The sequence below is a fragment of the Eptatretus burgeri genome, chromosome 8, assembly GCF_056783735.1.
Source record: "Eptatretus burgeri isolate ZD-2024b chromosome 8, Ebu_testis_v1, whole genome shotgun sequence".
NCBI classification, from domain to species: Eukaryota; Metazoa; Chordata; class Myxini; order Myxiniformes; family Myxinidae; genus Eptatretus; species Eptatretus burgeri.
In genome coordinates this window covers 71,910,830-71,928,799 of record NC_140968.1, presented here as the reverse complement: position 1 = coordinate 71,928,799, position 17,970 = coordinate 71,910,830, and the positions used below count along the sequence as shown (strand labels likewise).

General features: G+C 45.1%; 1 protein-coding gene and 1 pseudogene across 4 annotated transcripts in view; both read left to right on the top strand.

The window, feature by feature from the left end:
• LOC147022022 (uncharacterized) overlaps nt 1-17,970 on the top strand; it is a 126,161-nt gene that overhangs the window by 53,676 nt on the left and 54,515 nt on the right. For all 4 annotated transcript variants that reach the window (XM_085892574.1, XM_085892573.1, XM_085892572.1 and 1 more), the window contains 3 exons: nt 10,862-11,049; nt 11,481-11,643; nt 14,639-14,842. In XM_085892574.1, coding sequence (XP_085748700.1) covers nt 10,862-11,049; nt 11,481-11,643; nt 14,639-14,842 — 555 coding nt within the window. The remainder of the gene's footprint in view (nt 1-10,861; nt 11,050-11,480; nt 11,644-14,638; nt 14,843-17,970) is intronic.
• LOC147022023 (uncharacterized) lies at nt 15,096-16,940 on the top strand (annotated as a pseudogene).

The window sequence follows — 17,970 nt, the reverse complement described above, 5'->3', positions numbered from 1 at the left end:
TCGTTCTATCAAATCGTAAGTTTTCTCGGCTTGGACGCAAGACAGTTCTATGAGCTGCTGTGGCTGGATGGTTGTCAGCCCTCTGGAAATGAGTGGTGCGGTCTTGCCAGGTTCCTTTGAAAATATATTTACCTTATCTAGTTCTTGGTTGTATGTTTTCCCCAACCTTGCGTATTCACCTGCTTCCATTCTTTCTCCAGCCGCTCCCCTCCTATGTCGCTGTGGGGTTGGTACTGGTTCATTTCCGTGTCCCCCTTTGCCACGGAGGTGTATACGGTTTCTTTGGCTTGAGTGTGTTGCCTAGTGATAGGTCCCCCCCACAAAGGAGTAGTGTGGGAGTTGCATGTTGTGTCGTCAAAGGTTCTGTCACTGTCTCCGTTACTACAAGGTTTACAGCATGCCACTGCACTGAACACTGCAGTCAACTGCAACATAATGACAAGTATTTGTGTAAAAGATTATTTTTAAATGATACCTCCGTACGAGGCTCCCACCATGACTAGAGCTTGCAGGACTGGAAGTTGCTCTGGGTGCGTGGTGAGTGGATGTGAAGGCCAGAGACCTTACTGTACACTACTGTAGATTTTGATCAGGCAAGCATACCTTCCATCCATCTCCTTGTCTGACGGCCTGTAAAGTGTTCTGGTGTTCGTTGCCCCATCTCGTGGTTCTGGGGCGCATCTCAATCTGTTCACCATTCTTCCTAACTCCCCTGCACTATGTCTGTTACTAACTGCCATTGAGATGTACGGTGTTAGTCCTTCTCTGTGCTTCATTAGTTCGCGCTCTCTGGCGGCTTGTTTCACCTCCACTGCCGCTCCTTCCTTCCCGATCCATCGGTTGGTTGTCATCAGAGAGCGTTTGACGGTGTAATCTCTATGTGCTTTGGCCACGTATTCATAATCCTGCCCTGTTTCATCGTAGTCGACAGTGAGTGCAGTGCAAAGCCAATTCCATTCCTTCCAGATCGATGTCGTTGCTAAGCAACCGTTCCTCTACATCCCTTTAATTCCGCTTATGCTTCCCAAATCCAATGAATTTATCCTGACAGATAGAGGCTCATATAAAGACAACAGACATGCTTTTCTGTCCGCTTCCAGACAAACAGCTCGACCCCGACAGGCAGAGAATCGAAACGCTCCCTCGTCAAGGCCCACGATGGCTGCGTGTTCAAACAGCACGAGCTCCGCCCGTAATTTTTCCCAAAACACCGCTATCCTCATCAGTGCGTAGCCTACCAAACGTCCTTGTTCTTGGATGTCTGACATGTAAACAAGGACAAATGTGTCCAAGAGCCACGTCCTAAAGGTTTTGTCTTTACCAGAATAATAATAAGAAGAAGAAGAATAAGAAGAAGAAGAATAATAAGAAGAAGAACGCGGAACTCTCTTAGAGCCGGCGTTCGCTACGCAAGACGCGGCTAAAAAGATAATGTAATGTACTGAAATGGAAGATGCTTAGCAGGCAGACACGAGCGGGAGGACAGTCGAGCCGGGCTGTGTTGTACAAGCGCGAGCGCGGGCGTACTCTGCCCGGCGGCTCTCCTTTATTACGTATGCACACGCACGAGCCGCGTTCGACCACTGCATTCCTACGACGCCTCAGGCGGCGCGCACACCTTATATCCCTTGCAGATACGATGACCACCACGACCACTCCTCCCATCATCACGCCCATCATGCATCATCATCATGCCCCTCCCCGTAGGCCCGCAGACTACACCACACTCCTCCCTCCTAAAAGTATGATTATTAAATGATCACCATCATCCTAAGCATAAACATAAACTTCGACATAAACAAGGCACCAAAAATGAAAACAGCGAAGTATAACAGCACACCACATCATATAATGTGTCGATGCGAGCGAGTGGAGCAGCAAAGGCCAGGTTCCAAAGACGGAGGTGCACAAAGCACCCACCAAATTCTGACCGCGTTACCGATATGAAGCAGCAAAACGAGAAGCACAGCAGCACTACGCAACAAAAACGCCCCCAGGCGGCCCATGCTGACATGGCCCTCGCCGAGGTCGTGGCGACCTTTCGAGCCAACCTCCCCCGGCACCATCAAACGCCTCCGGCCCACTCCCCCCAGGCAGACCCGACGTAGATAAACATTCCGAGGCCGGAAGCCCGCTGTCTGGAAGCCGTGGCGCCAGCCTTGATCGACCTTGGCCGGGGGCGCTGAACAGCGCCGCTGGCTGTACGCATTTAATGCTCCAAAACAACCCACGCACCCCAATCAGTTGAGACGCCAACGCCCGTCCAAACGGCCTTGAGCGAACACAGAGAACTGCGCTCGCAACCAGAGGTGGGGGTAACGCCGACCAGGGCACTAGTCTTGGTTCCGAGTCGACCTCCGAGACCCACACGGCAGCTAGACGGGAGCAATTCCATTTAAACCACACTGCAATCATAGGCTCATTATAAATCACTACGAACATCACTCGAAGCATTGCCAACTCACTTTTCCGTACAGCGCGGTCTTTTGATAAACCCCCAGCACATGACAAAGCAACCACCTGCGGCCTGGGGCAACTGGAGGCCAATAAACCTTCTTTATTTGCCCCCACATCACATTGATCATAATACCAACCCCATTGACTGATCTCCGCCAAATCCACTTTCACACGAGAACTGCTGGCATTTATTTCAACAACGTTAAACTGCATCACTAGAGCAAGGAAAAACACATATGCCATGAACAACAACCCACAACCCACATCACGAGTCCGTTTCTTGGTTGTCGACTCGATGTTGTGACTCGCGACTCCCTTTAAGCCACGGGCTCACCGCCACCTGTTGAAGCTGCCTGAACAACACCGACGCGCATTGCCTCACGAACACTGCCGAAGCGCGGGAATTCACCGCGAGCGAAGCGCGGGAACTCATCGCGAGAGCTGATACGGCTCTCGCCGCTCCCGAACTGCACATCACTGCCGCTGGCAGCAACGAACGGTCGCTCCCGCTGCATCGACGCGGCCCCCGCCGCCAGAGCCTCGCCCTCGGTACTCGACGAAGGCCTCGAAGAGAGCACTGGCACATCTGGAGGTACGAACCGGAGATCCAGTCCGAGGTGCGCCAGCCAGTCCCGACCCAAAAGGGGGGGGGGCCCTCCCCTCGTACAACGAACACCGAGAGCTGGGCGCGTCGATCTCGGTAGCGCACTGAGACGTCGGCCCTCGCAAGCGGTGCAATCGCTTCACCGGTGTACGTGTATAACGACAAGGCCGTCTTGACCAGGCGAATACCGCGAAGACCACGAGCCGCCCGCTCACCCATGACCGACACTGCAGCCCCGGTATCCACGCAAAACACAGTCGGTTGGCCATTCACTTCGACCTCAACCGTGAAAGGCGTCGTCATCTCCGAACCAACGGAAAACAGACTCAACCGTGGTTGCATCTCCTGCTCCGGCTCACCGGCATCGTCATGCCCCGGTTGCAGGCCGATCTCCAGGTCACTGGGGTCCTCCCGCACCTCGTCATCCAAGACCCCAACGGAGGCTCCCACCACCCGACACACACGCTTCAAATGTCCCACCTTGTGACAATGCAAACACACGGTGTTCTTATACGGGCACATATGTCGCAGGTGCGGTCCCCCACACCCCCAGCACCCCCGGAAAGCCCCTTCGCTCCAGGTGCGACCGTGCTGCGGTGCCCCTTCGCTCCCGGTGCGACCGTGCTGCGGTGCCCCTTCGTTCCCAGTGCGACCGTGCTGCGGTGCGCGCCCTCGTCCCGCACCGCTAGGCGCGCGAGCACCCTGCGGCACTTGTGCCATCGCGCGGACTCCGGGCTGCGCGACCTGCAGCACTTGTGCGGTCACCGCGTGGACCTCGGGATTAGCCGCCATGCCGCAGCTGTCGCTACTCATTACGTCCTGGCCAGCAATGGCGCGGACATCCGTGAGTGTCTGCTCGACAGATGAAGCAGTCGCGACCGCCGAGTCGAATGTGATGTCGGTCAACCGCAGGATGGCTGCTACCATCTTTGCGTCTCACAGACCAGAAATAAAACGATCTCTGAACCATGCCGGACGCTCCTCTGTCGTGAATTTGCACGGCACAGCCGAATGCTTCACCCGTGCTACGAAGTCCGCAACGCGCTCCTCGCCACCCTTAGCGAGATGATCGAACTGGAACCGCGCGAGATGTAACGACTTCTCTGGCGCCAAGTGGGTCTTCATTTTCGCCACGATGTCCTGAAAGGATAGCACGTCATCACTGGGCCTATTTGGAGCCACCAAATCACTCAGCAGCCGGTAGTGCTCCGTTGATAGCAAGGCGAGCAAGATCGCCTTGCGTTTCTCTTCATCCTCTACATCATTCGCCCGAAAGTAGCAACCTAACTGTTCCGAAAACAACTCGAACTCATCTCCCCCGAACACGGGTGCACGTCCGTGCGCTGTGCCCCGACCTTCTGCCATGCTCATGATGGCGAGACCCTTGGCTCCGTATCTTGGAACCGCCCTGCACATGCCGATCCGAAGATCCTCGTCAGCCAACTGTAATGTACTGAAATGGAAGATGCTTAGCAGGCAGACACGAGCGGGAGGACAGTCGAGCCGGGCTGTGTTGTACAAGCGCGAGCGCGGGCGTACTCTGCCCGGCGGCTCTCCTTTATTACGTATGCACACGCACGAGCCGCGTTCGACCACTGCATTCCTACGACGCCTCAGGCGGCGCGCACACCTTATATCCCTTGCAGATACGATGACCACCACGACCACTCCTCCCATCATCACGCCCATCATGCATCATCATCATCATGCCCCTCCCCATAGGCCCGCAGACTACACCACAGATAAACCCACTTTAAATAAAATCCGTTCCTTGTTCAAAGCATTTAAATCCCCCTTTCCATCTATCCTAAATCCCTCGGTCCCGCGTCTCTCCCGTGGCTATTTTTTTTCCTTTTTCGGTCACGAAGCCCAATCAACAACAACAACAACAACAACAACAACAACAACAACAACAACAACCATATATCACAGCCTTGTTTCAAACTATTGTCGCTTCTATGTACCGATAGCGCGTGCACTCGCCTCGAAACACAAAATCGAGCGATCCTTTGAAACGTCAATGTCCTTATTAATTAATTTTACCACAAAGCTATCTCTTTAAAATCTAGTTTGTCCACCATATTCAAAATCAGCCGCCTCGAGAAATTCTCGTACATTGCTCCGACAAGCAGGCACGTTCACAGCAGGGTGTTAATTGCACTTTCAAGTTTGACAAAGCGTGCTGGGCCCATGCGTGATTACGTCATCACGCACTCACATGAGCAATACGTCTTATCAGCGCGTTGGTTTTTACGATCAAACTCACGTAACAAATATTTGACGACATCTCAAATACGTTCGTTTTAAATCGGAATTTTTACAGAATCCTAAGAAGGGCGTCCCCAAACTTTGTAAAATGTGCTAATCCATCTCGTAAACCCTCACGATAAGCTGTCCTTCGACGGGACGATTTCGTGCTTTTGTCGCGCCTGTTAAATCCGACGGCACGTCACGTGACTCGCAAAACCCCATAAAATAAGTTTTTTTCCCAGATTTACGAAAATCAAGTATAAAACATGCTTAATGACCCCAACAATGAAACCAGAATTGAAACTGACATTAAAACGAACCCGTAACGTCGATCAGCCTTACGAAACATGCAAAGTGGAAACAGAACTGAATTTGAATTTGAAATCAAAATGATGCTCCGTGGAGACCATCCATTTATCACGTATCACGTACAGTGTTCAAAGCCAAAACAGCATACAGAGTTTATCGGACCATGAGAAAACCCGAACGTTGGTCCATTTGACATCCCACAGCACGAGTACCGTAGGGAATTCTCACACATAATCCCCAAACTGTCTGCTGAAGTGGTTTTAATTATTCAATTCCCCATCGAGTACACACACACACACACACACACACACACACACACACACACACACACACACACACACACACACACACACACACACACACACACACCACACACCACACACACACACACTCTCTCTCTCAAAATGACATTTTCCCATCACTGAATTAACAACACGTGCAGAATCGGTCATCATCGTCCTTCCTCCGGATTTGGTGTGCGCAATTCACTTCGTCCAAAGTCTTCACATTAACGATGACGACCAATCATTATCTCCATACAAACATACAAGTTGTTCCACACATACAAGTTCCAGGTTGGAACACTCAACTTACATCTAACACAAAACTCAACCTTCCCCACCACATTGTATTCACAAATACATCCAAATAGGTAACTCTACAAACAGCCCTTCTCCTGGCTCATTAACTTTGTGTTTTTTTCCCCGTTGGTTCAAGATTCCCTCTGAATCAAATCGCTTACGTCCTGTCTCACTTTGTGACTCCATTAGCCACGCTGCAAACGCTCTCCAGTGTTTTCCACTTTCACCGATAACTTTAAGTGTTGTTCTTTTGGGTAACTCTATGTTCTTTGCAGAGTTATTCCCCATCTTTTGTTCTTATCTTACCAACCGCCTAATAGCTGTAAATCGTTTCTCCTTTTACGTCGGGACCGAAATCCCTTTCAATCAGCCGCCTAATAGCTGTAAATCGTTTCTCCTTTTACGTCGGGACCGAAATCCCTTTCAATCAGCCGCCTAATAGCTGTAAATCGTTTCTCCTTTTACGTCGGGACCGAAATCCCTTTCAATCAGCCGCCTTAAGCCTCAAAACCCAATGAAGGCCTCTAACCTTCCCTCTCTATGGTACAGGATTCCAACCTGCTCCCTCCTTATTTCACACGGATACCTTTATCCTCTACCCTTCCCGGTCCCAACATACGGCCTGCCAGCCCTCTTTGTGCCCTTCAAACAAACCGCATTCGAATCACCTCATATGTTTTTACCATTACAGTTATTGATTTGAGCAGATCCTGGAGCTGCGTCCAGCGGGGCACTGCCCACCAAGTGTACAGTTTTCACCTAACTAGGGCTCCCTGTCTTAGGTGCCCTATACGTGCAATTTCCACGTACCTTTAGCTGAACCCTTGTGATCGCTGTACACCAAGTGGAGTCCCGCCGTCCACACCGCCAGCATCAGTTGAATCCCATCCTCGTCGCCAATTGTTATGACTCTTCACCCGGCCGAGTGATGACAGAGTCGAATGAGGGTTCTCGAATGATACGATTTATTTCAGAAGATGGCACTACGCATGCGGAATGCAGCCCAAAGGCCCTTCAGTCAGGTGCCCCTGGACCACATTGAGATTTTTACTTCAAAACAGTTGTATATATAATCACACAAAAGCAGAACTGGGTGTGGACTATAAGTGTGTGCTAAGGGATAAAGAAATAAAGAAATAAATGCGGCAGTGGGCTTCTTTCCCCCCTACCTAGGGGCCCTCAGGGAAGTTGAATCAGTCAATCCTCAGATTCGCAACCCAACAGTTCATCTTGCAAACTAATAACTTTCTAAGACTCCTACACCCCTACACTGGCACCTGCTGATAGCAAAGGCGAAACTCTGGTGATGACTAAGAACAGGAATGTGTGGGATATCAGCATACACAGTTCTCCCAAGGACATTAAAACAGGAGAGTGATAAAGGCTGTCAAAAGGAACAGTTAGGGCAACATGCAACATTTAAAGCAACATCTTAAAGCAAGGTTTGAATCCAGACAGCTGATTAATATACAACTATTGACTATTGATTATTCAATTATGGCTCAAATATGACCACCTAGCATATCATCATCATAACAGTTTGTAGTAATGTAACTAGTATTAGAATGCAGTGTGTTTACTGAAGTTTTCTAGAAAACTATCCAGGTACATGTATGTATGTACAGTAGTAAATTATGTAGTGTGTGTAATAATATTAGTACTAGCGGTATGTAGCATATGTAATGTAGCATTTAGAACAAGTTATCTTGAATGCTCGATGAGTGATAATTCAAGAAAATATATCAACAACAAGTCAGGAACATATTGAGCTATTTGGCAACAATGTGTATGTAACTAATAGTATTGATGTATGTGCACCACTGTATTTATGGTTGTGCATAAACCAGAACTTATTTCAATGTGTAAACATTAAAATTCTTAAATTAATATTGCTTTTGACTTGTTTTAATAGATAGGCTACAGGGAGTGGGAAGGATATTAAGTTAGAGTTTCATCTAGAATATTGTTCTGCATTCCGAATTTTCAATATTTTGGCAGCAATTTTGGAATTATTAATAAGTAGATCAACTCCAAAAATGTAACCAATGAATTTCTTGTGGTCAAAAACCTATATATACATGTAGTATCAAAAATCAACTTCCCATACCATTTAGTTGAGTAGATATCATCATTTGATGAAATACTGAAAAATTGGCCATTTGGGGGTAGGGGTGACTTTGGTTTACAATGAGCTCTATGGTCATCACACATAGCCCCATTGTGATAATATGAAAATTGAATTGCTCAGAGAACTTAATAATGAAACTTTTGGCCAAATTTTATAGCTCTACTTACAATATTAAGTCATTCAGAGACCATCAAACTTTGAGCTACTTTCAAGTTGAAAGCTATTTTTGACTATTTTTGACTAAAATTACATAAAATATGGTCATTTTCTACTGTGAACCAAGTTTTAAGAGAATAAATCATGCTAAAATGTGTTAAGCAATGCATAAGTAATTGAAGTAAATCAAAATTATTAATTTATGGATGTTTACTAATGATTTATTCCATCTATGGGCATTTTGGTTCAATTATAGTTTGCTGGTAGCCAACTGTGAATCCAAGATGGACCCTACAGAGAAAATGTACTTGATCTGGAGGTGTTACCCAAACTTTTTTTTAAGCTCTTGGCATATAGAACAATACAAATAGGGCGACGCTCTTAAAGAGTCATGTGCACAAACACCCCCCCAGAGCCTATACTAATGGAACCCTCTCCTCTCCTCTTCCAGTGGAGGCTGTAAATTTCCCAAAGCACTTTTTTGGTGCCAGTCTTGTTTCTCTTTTGTCTCTATATATCTATAAATGACCTCTCCAATGCCCTGGAAAACCCTCTTTTCCTTTTTGCAGATGACTCCACATTGTTTCCTACACAAACCCATCCCTTTGTTCAAGCAGACAGCAGCTGCATCCCTCTGCTAATCTAGAACCGATTAGACAATGGTTTGAGAAATGGAATGTCCTTCAATCCTGGAAAATCTCACAGCATCACTCTTAACGCTCTGGATGGATTGTTAAACTAACTCACCTACCTATTTCCTTGTTCATCCACTGAAAGAGGCTTAGTCTCTTCAACTTCTCAGCCTCTTCAGCAGCCACGGCCTTTCCTGGCGACCACATCGCAAAGATTGCCTCCAAAGCCAGCCGCAGACCAAGCATCCTCTGCCGACAAAAGTCTTAACTTGGAAAATGACACCTACTCACAGTCTACCAAGCCTTTACCTGTATCTCAATGAAGTACTGCTTTCTGCTATGAGCTGGCATCCCAGCATCAAATGTGTCACATGATATTCATTACCTCCATTAACCTTTCCTATCCTAACCATCTTGCTTGATATTTTCAGTGCTTCCTCCCTGTATTCCCCTCCTTGATCAGGCCAAGAAAGGCCATGTTTTGTTTCCTTCTATATAATTTTGTTTCCATCTTGCCTCTTATCCTGTTCGTTCATTTCCTTGATATTTGTCCCACTGTCAGATCTACCTTGTTCTTACAGGTAATTACAGTATATGTGTCATAAATAGAGCAAGGCACATTAGATATGCACACATGAAATATGCATGTAATTCCACTGGCATGTGAGAAACTTTATTTTATATTGAAATTCTTCCTAAACAAGGCTGAGAGCCACTAAATGTGAAGGCTGCAGGGAAAAAGAAGAGGAGGAAGAACTGGCAAAGCTTCATCAAGCCATGAAACAAGGAAACCTTTTCACAGGGACCACTGTGCAGGAGGGGGTAACTAGGCCAGGTGCAATTTTCTTTTTTCCTACCTCATTGGGTGTTTTTTAGGAGACCCTATCTCCATACTGGATGGCAGTTGGCTCCCAAAGCGAGCTCATCCGCCCTTTGTCGGGTATTGTTTTTAATCCTGGTAGGGTGTCACAGTCACCTTCCCCACTTGCAAAGCCAGTGATGGGGTATCGGTTTAGTTACCGACAACCCGACCATACGGCAGGTAGCAATGGGTTACTTGTTACCAAACGGCACATTATAAAAGAACAGCCCTCAGTAGAGGGCATATCTCTGCTCGGCTGAACAGTTTACGTTTTTCATCCCACTGGACCTCAACCAAAATTGAATCGGCTTGTTCTTGTCACCTCACCAACTCATCCACCAAATTTTGTCATAATCCATCCACCACTTTTTGAAATATCTTGCTATATATTGTTTATGGCATCTCTCAATGGTGAAGAACCACTTTAAAAATGAAGCAATCTCGTATCTGGATCTAGATTTGGATCTTCACTAAAATCTGATCGATTCGTCCTTGTCACACCCAACTTGTCCAGCAGGTTTCTTCTGAATCCATCATTAACATTTTGAGATATCCCACTTAGAGACAGATAGGGGTGAAAACAAGTTTGGTGGTAGAGGTAATTACATTTAATATTTAAGCCCAAGGCCGATTGCTATTGTGGGGTTTGTTTCTACAATTGGCACCCCTGATTTTTAATGGTACCACAGAGTTTCTTAGACCCCCACCCCACCCCCAGGAGTACTAAACCACCATTTAGAAAACTATTGTTTTTATTTTATTTTCATCATTTCACTGTCTGAAGTGTTCCATTATCTTTCTTTAAATTTGAAACTTTGTGCGTATTTTGTGCAGAGCAGTCTAATGTTGTTGTTTTTTTTTTTTCTTCTTCTTCTTCTCCAGGTTCAGAGGTTTTGGACAATTTTGACACACCGCATGAGAAGCTTGAGATATCGCAGCACTTGGCAGAAAGCTTATTTGTCGGTCCAGTACTGGAGCCCCGAGAGGAAAAGCTGGTTCTCGAGAGTACCCAAAGACTTCATGGTGCTTTGCAGCATTTACTTAGTCTCCTGATTGAACTCACACAACAGGTTTGTGTGTCCGTGTGCTTGTGTATATTCAGTTATGCCATTTATAGTACATGGTTGTGTTGAAAACACATTAACATGCTATTTCGAAATCCTTGAAAATGTTTTCATTTTCCCCTACATACAGTTAAAAAGATTGCTTTTGCTCCAACGATAACAGGAAAACTCACTCGAAATTGTGATACACTGGCTGGAAACTACATATAAAAAGGATGAACACCTTTGCTGAGTTTCCTTTGTGCAGGACCATTGGTTCATGATTGTGGGAAAGGGGGTGGACATTTTAACTCCTTTTATTTTTGGTGATGTATAATTTATTTGGAAAATAGGGCTGAAATGGGTTTTTTTGTTCAGTTAGTTGAAGTTTTTAAATGAGATCATTTGGGTCTGTGAAATGAGGGCAGCTGTTCAGAAAGGGTGTTTGTTGTGTGCAGGTGCAGGAAGCACGAAGTGCACATGCAGAGCTTCTGCAAGAGTCGACACGATGCACAATGGAGCTAAGCAAGGCAATGTGTGAGCATAAGCAGCTGCTGGTGAAGCTGGAGGAGGAGAGCCAGGCACACCAGAGACTCAAGTTTGAGTTATATGAGACCAAAGGTGAGCACTTCGACTTAGTAAGGTCACTTGACTGGTATCACAGAGGTTGTAGTGTCGTGTTCGCCAAGACATCGACAAAATATTCAGGATGCACTCAGTCATGACGAAGACCAGGTGTTGAGCAGTGAGAAAAAAATACTGTGAATCTCTAGTTGAGAAAACATTCAACCAGCTTTTCAGCAACTGTTTGAATGTTTTGTTTTATTCAACCTCGATACATGGTATAAACTGATCACCAACTCACAAAATTACTCGCAACTTCTACTCTATAACTAGGAGCTGGGAAAACAATAGGCTGCAGCTGCTCACAGGACGCAGTGAACAAAAGTGCAAAACCCTAATTCTGAAAATGTCAACAAGATCAATCATGGTACAATGTGTTTGAATTGAACTGAAGGCAGAAGTATTAAGTATTTGAATTATCAGCTTCTAGAAATTGAGCTTGCCTGAATAAGAATAATCATATCACTGTCAGATTGTCCATAAAATATATCCAATGGCTAATTAATGACCCTTTGGGAAGGAATAATCTGCTGGCTGAATGAGTCATTGGCTTGTCAATAGATGTGGCTTTAACTGCCCCTCCTCTCTCCAGGAGTGGCCAGGAGGGTTATGTTATTATCCTTATTCAAACTTGTAATTCAAAATACCTCTCGCTGCGTAATTTAAAATACCTCTCTGTACTGTAAAGGGTGGGGAAGTTATCCCTTTCCCACCTGGAGCGGTGGGTGCTACATGATGATGCACATTTATATGGAGAATTTGCGTCTCCTGCCCCTCTCCCAAGACTAATGGCAAAGATGATAACACCACTTTGCACTAATCTGGGTCATGCTGATCCTATGCAGCAACTCTGGATGTAATCGGCCCAGAACTGTAGGAGGAGTAGCGCGACAAACAAACACACACATACACATGTACTCAAAGGGATAATGAGTGCCTTTCAAATCTTCTTGTAACCCTCTCCTGAATGGTGCTTCACCACTCCATGTCTGACTTCTTTGGAAAGCTCCCAAGTCTTCATGTTTGCCTTGTTGGTTGACCAAGTGAGTTGCACCTTAAAACTCCTTAGATAAGTGAGGGAGTTTAGTTTTTAAGTTAAACCACTGATTACATACAGGTGAAACCTATTACATTTATTTTGTAACCTTTCAAACAAATAATTTACTCCTGAAGTGATTTAGGGTTAATTAGGCAAAGGGTTTTTGAATACTTATGCAACTGAGAATCATCTGACTTATTCACTTTGGAGTAGTTTGTGAAGACTCTTTTTGTTAAGTTTGATTTGAAAGCATCATGAAACAAGAAAAATAGCAATCAGAGATTGCAGACCCTCGCCAAGACTTGTTTTGTGTGATGTATTTTGTGTGGCGTTTGTGTACTGGTGTGTTACATAATCGATGAGACATAATTAGAACTGCCACTTCATAACTGCTGGCAGTGATGACCGGGTACCAAGACGTCCCACTTTGATACAACCCCACTTTGAGAGGATGCCTGACTCTGACTCATGACATTTGTTTTTAATCATTATTCAATTGACTTTAGAATGGAATTAAAATAAATTAAATTCAGATCAAATGGAAGACCAAATAAGTACAGTCCTGCATTGGAGTAATCAGAAGGAACCCCAACAAACAAAAAACAAAGATGAAGTCATCAGGAAGAACATGGATGGGATTCACATTTCAGCTACTACTCTACCCTCAAACCTGTGTAGGCACAGCCAAGTGCGCCTCATTCAAAAAAAAAAACCTCATCAAAAACTTAAATAACTGGCTGCCAGACCATGCATCTGATCAAGTTGAAATTTAAAACATGTATTCCCCATCACTACTAGATCACAATAGTGAAGTTTCACGTCGATTGATGAAGCGGTTCCAGAGAAAACATTTAATATTTTTCTTAAATCCAATATGGCTGCCAAACCATGTGGCATAAATTTTTCCTCAGCTTGTACACGCATGCCTTGGGGAACATTTGTGTGAAGTTTCCCCTCGATTTGTCCAGCCGTTCTAGAGAAGATGATTTTTTATGGGTTTTAGGGTAAATCCAATATGTGTGAAGCATGTGATCTATGACATCATATGTGTGAACCTTTTGTTCCTCATGGATAGGTGGTCATTTGTGTAAAGTGTCGCCTCGATCTGTTTAGCCAATTCAGAGAAGAAGATTTTTGAAGGTTTTTTTTTATTTTTTATTTAAAAAAAAAAAACAACAATATGGCTGCCAAACCACGTGACCAATGATGTCATAAAAAATGTTGTGGACCTTTTCATTCCTAGAGATGACCCTCAACTTTCATACTGACCGGATGTAGTGTTCTCCATATGCATTTCATAACGAAGGCACCTATGATGTCATAAAAAAATCGCACTCATTCGCCATGAGGAGTAGTTGCTATGTGCCAAGTTTCAATTTTTTCCTTGGTGCGGTTTCAGAGATAGAAGTCCAAAGTTTTTTCTGGTTTTCCAACATCGCTGCCACACCACATCACCTATGACATTATGATTATCATGAAAACATTCTACATGAGTAGTCACATGAATGGTGAAAACTTTGTCTCATTCCGACAAGCGGTTGCAGATAAAAACACGAATGTTCTGTGTGGACAAACAAACAAACAAACAAACGGAGCCAAATTCAATACCCCCTCCTTCGGTGATGGTAATAAGCTCAGGTGGCATCAAAATGTGATAACTTTTAAGAGGATGAATACGTTTGCAGGCCACTGTCTTTATCGATTCGCAAATACATTGAACTCGTGGATACAGAGATTTACTCTAAGATTCTAAACTATCCAGGCAGACACAAATTAAGTGTGTCATGATCGAGTGTTGCCATGTAATGCTGCAGTACCATTAAAATGTCTGGAGGCATGGAGAGGAGAGGTCCTTACAGCACCACTAGTTATTGAGGTTTTTCCTCCAATGTCTTGTGAATTGGTACAAAAATGGCTTTTGTTTTTCCATTGAAGTTTGTGTTGGTTGTCTAGGCCTTCTTGAGGGCTTCAGATTGGAGAAGTCGTTGAAGAGTTGGGTACCTTGGTGGGAGCCACTGGCCCAGCTGGTGGAGAATACGGATGAGGGGTATCTGCATCCAGAGGTGCCTCAGGTTCAGAACTGCACAGCAGGAATCAGTGAGCAGCAGGAATCAGACCTTCAAGCTTCAGTTTGTGTTGTAGAGAAACTGGAATCAGGTTAGTTTGAATTTTTGAATGAGTATTGAGGTCCATTTTGAAGTATGATGACATTTCAAAGATAAAAGTATATTTGAAGGAGGATATTTTTGAAGTTGCACTTGTACTGAAATAATTCAAACAATTTTGATGTTAAGGATGAAAAAAATCATCAGCATGAATATAATTTATAATTCGTACAATTAAAAAGAAATCTTTCTCATATTTCTTTTTTTCATCTTTAAAAATTATCAGGATTAAATTCAGGGCAAACTCTTAATTGTATTCATTAAGTGCAAAACTTGCAAACACCATGAAATGAATATCACTTGTGTAATTACAAACACTCCCATGATGTTTATTTTTAATTTTAATAATTGCCATTCCAGTGATTGGCATTTTCTTCCTTTTGGGGATGGGGTGAGTGCAATTGGAATTATCCAAGATATATTACCACGATGTATTATATATGCACGTAAGCAGTACGCATACTTATGCTTCATACATGTAACCTGGGTTATTTTTATTTTCTATACACTGCCAAAATAAAGGGATGTGTCAGAGAAACGTGTTGCATTCTTGGAACAAGATTGCCCATCCGTAGGGCAGCTACTCTATTCGTGTGTATAAAATACTGCAATGGCTCAGCATCTCAAACAGCCTCTGACAGTCTAGCCTCACACTCACCTTCTCGTGGCAGAGTTATTTTCCATAACGGGTTTAGAGGTGAAAGACTAATCACTGGCACCTCGTTGGAGCGATGAAGCGGAGGACAAGTCCTGGTGTGTGATGGAGAAGTTGATGGAAAGCGTGAAAGATGAGGAAGTAGTTGTGGTAGGGGCAGACTTGAATGGACATGTGGGAAAGAGTACAGATGGTCTTGAGGGAGTCCATGGGGGTTACAGATATGGTGTGAGGAATGGAAAAGGTGAAAGGATTTTGGAGTTTGCTGATGGAGCTGGTTTGTTGATTTGTAATACTCAATTCCAGAAAACGGATAATAAGCTTGTTACATACACGTCAGGTGGGTCGACGACAATAGTTGACTACATCATGGTGTGTAGGCGAGATAGGGGGAACCTCCGGGACACAAAGGTGATCCCGGGGTAGGAGGCTGTTTCACAGCACCACTTGGTTGTCTGCGACATAAGGATGAAAGGTACAAGGAGAGCTCGGCGCGTGAAGTACCAACCGAGATGAGGGTGTGGAGGTTGAAAGCGGTGACAGTGAAGGAGGTATTGAGAGAGGTTGATTATGGTAGAGGATGATATGGTTGAGCTTGAAAGTGGTTGGATGCCAATGAAAGAGTCTGTTGGGAGTTGTTGTGAGGTATGTGGATGGAAATAAGGACCACCGAGGCACTTGGAAACATGGTGGTGGGATGATGAAGTTGGAAAGAGGATTGATGAGAAGAGAGAGAACTTCAAGGAGTGGAAGAAGGCGAAGGGTGCGGTGACAGAAGAGGTGGTGTATGAAGATTATCAGGCAGCCAAGAAGGCTGCAAAGAAAGAGGTAGCAAAGGTGAAGGAGGCACGTAGGAAAATGCTCGGAGAAAGTTTGGATTCGGAAGAGGGTCGGAGAGCGGTATTTAGGATTGCAAAGCAGATAGCGAAAGAGAGATGCGATGTGACGGGGGTGAGTTGCTTGAAGGATGAAGTGGGACAAATCGTTCCTGACCCAGATGGAATTAAAGGAAGAGGGAAGAGATATGTGGAAAGGCTGTTGAATGTGGAGAATGAATGGGATGGTAACATAGAGAGCAACCCAATTTTAGGACCGGCAGAGAAGGAAGTTGAGGAAGCAATAACAGCAATGTAGAGTAGAAAAGCGGGAGGGCCAACAGGAGTTGTGGGAGATATGTTGAAGGCACCAGGAAGTTGGGGTATGAAGAGAATGACAGAGAGTTGTAATCTGGTGGTGAAAGAAGGCCGCATTCCAGTGGATTGGGAACCGAGTACCCTTGTCCCTTTGTACAAGGGGAAAGGTGACCCTCTAGACTGTGGCTCCTATAGAGCAATAAAGTTATTGGAGCATGGAATGAAGGTATTGGAAAAGGTGTTGGAGAAGAGGATAAGGAAGAAAGTGAAGATTGACGAAATGCAGTTTGGATTCATGCCAGGAAGAGGAATGACAGATGTGATTTTTATTGTAAGGCAGTTGCAGGAAAAGTACATGGAGAAGAGGAAGAAGTTTTTTGGGGGGGTTGTTGATGTGGAGAAAGCATTCGATAGGGTTCCACGTGAAGTCGTGACATGGGCATTGAGGAACTTAGGAGTGGAGGAATGGTTGATCAGAGTTTTGATGGCAATGTACGAGAGAGCACACACAGCTGTAAGGACGAAGGACGGGAACAGTGGTAGGTGGGAGTGCATCAGGGGTCGGTACCAAGTCCACTACTATTTATAGTTGTGATGGAGGTGCTGGCTCGGAGCGCAGAGGAGGGTTTACCGTGGGAGTTGTTGTATGCAGATTATTTAGTGTTGATTGTGGAGAGTCGGGTTGGACTGAAGGAGAAGATGAATAAGTGGAAGGAATGTATGGAGGCAAAAGGTTTTGAGGTGAATATTGGAAAGACAAAGGTAATGGCAAGTGGTAAAACATGTGGTGAGGTGGAAATAACTGGGAAGTGGCCGTGTGCTGTGTGCAGGAAGGGCATGGGAGTGAACTCCATTCAATGTACAATGTACGCTGAGTGGGTTCATCAAAAATGTAGTGGTGTGAGAAGGTCATCACCCAGTGTGGTAGCTACATTCAAGTGTAAGGTGCGCACAGAGGGAGTTGCAGATCGAGGAAATGTTGAATTTGATCGTGGAGACGGCATGAAGTTTGAAGGTGTGAAAACATTTTTCTACTTCGGAGACATGCTGAATGGAGAAGGTGGATCAGTCTCGGCGACGGTTGCTAGAGTGACATGTGCATGGAAGAAGTTTCGGGAACTGAGTGGCGTGCTGACGAGGAGGGGAGTGTCGTTGAAGTTGAAGGGAAAGGTATATGCTACATGTGTGAGAAGTGCTATGATTTATGGGAGTGAGACATGGGTAATGAACATAGAGCAGCACCGAAGGCTGGAAAGGGTGGAAATGCGAATGGTTCGGTGGATGTGCGGAATATCGTTGAGAGAGAGGAAGACAAATGATGAATTGCGGAAG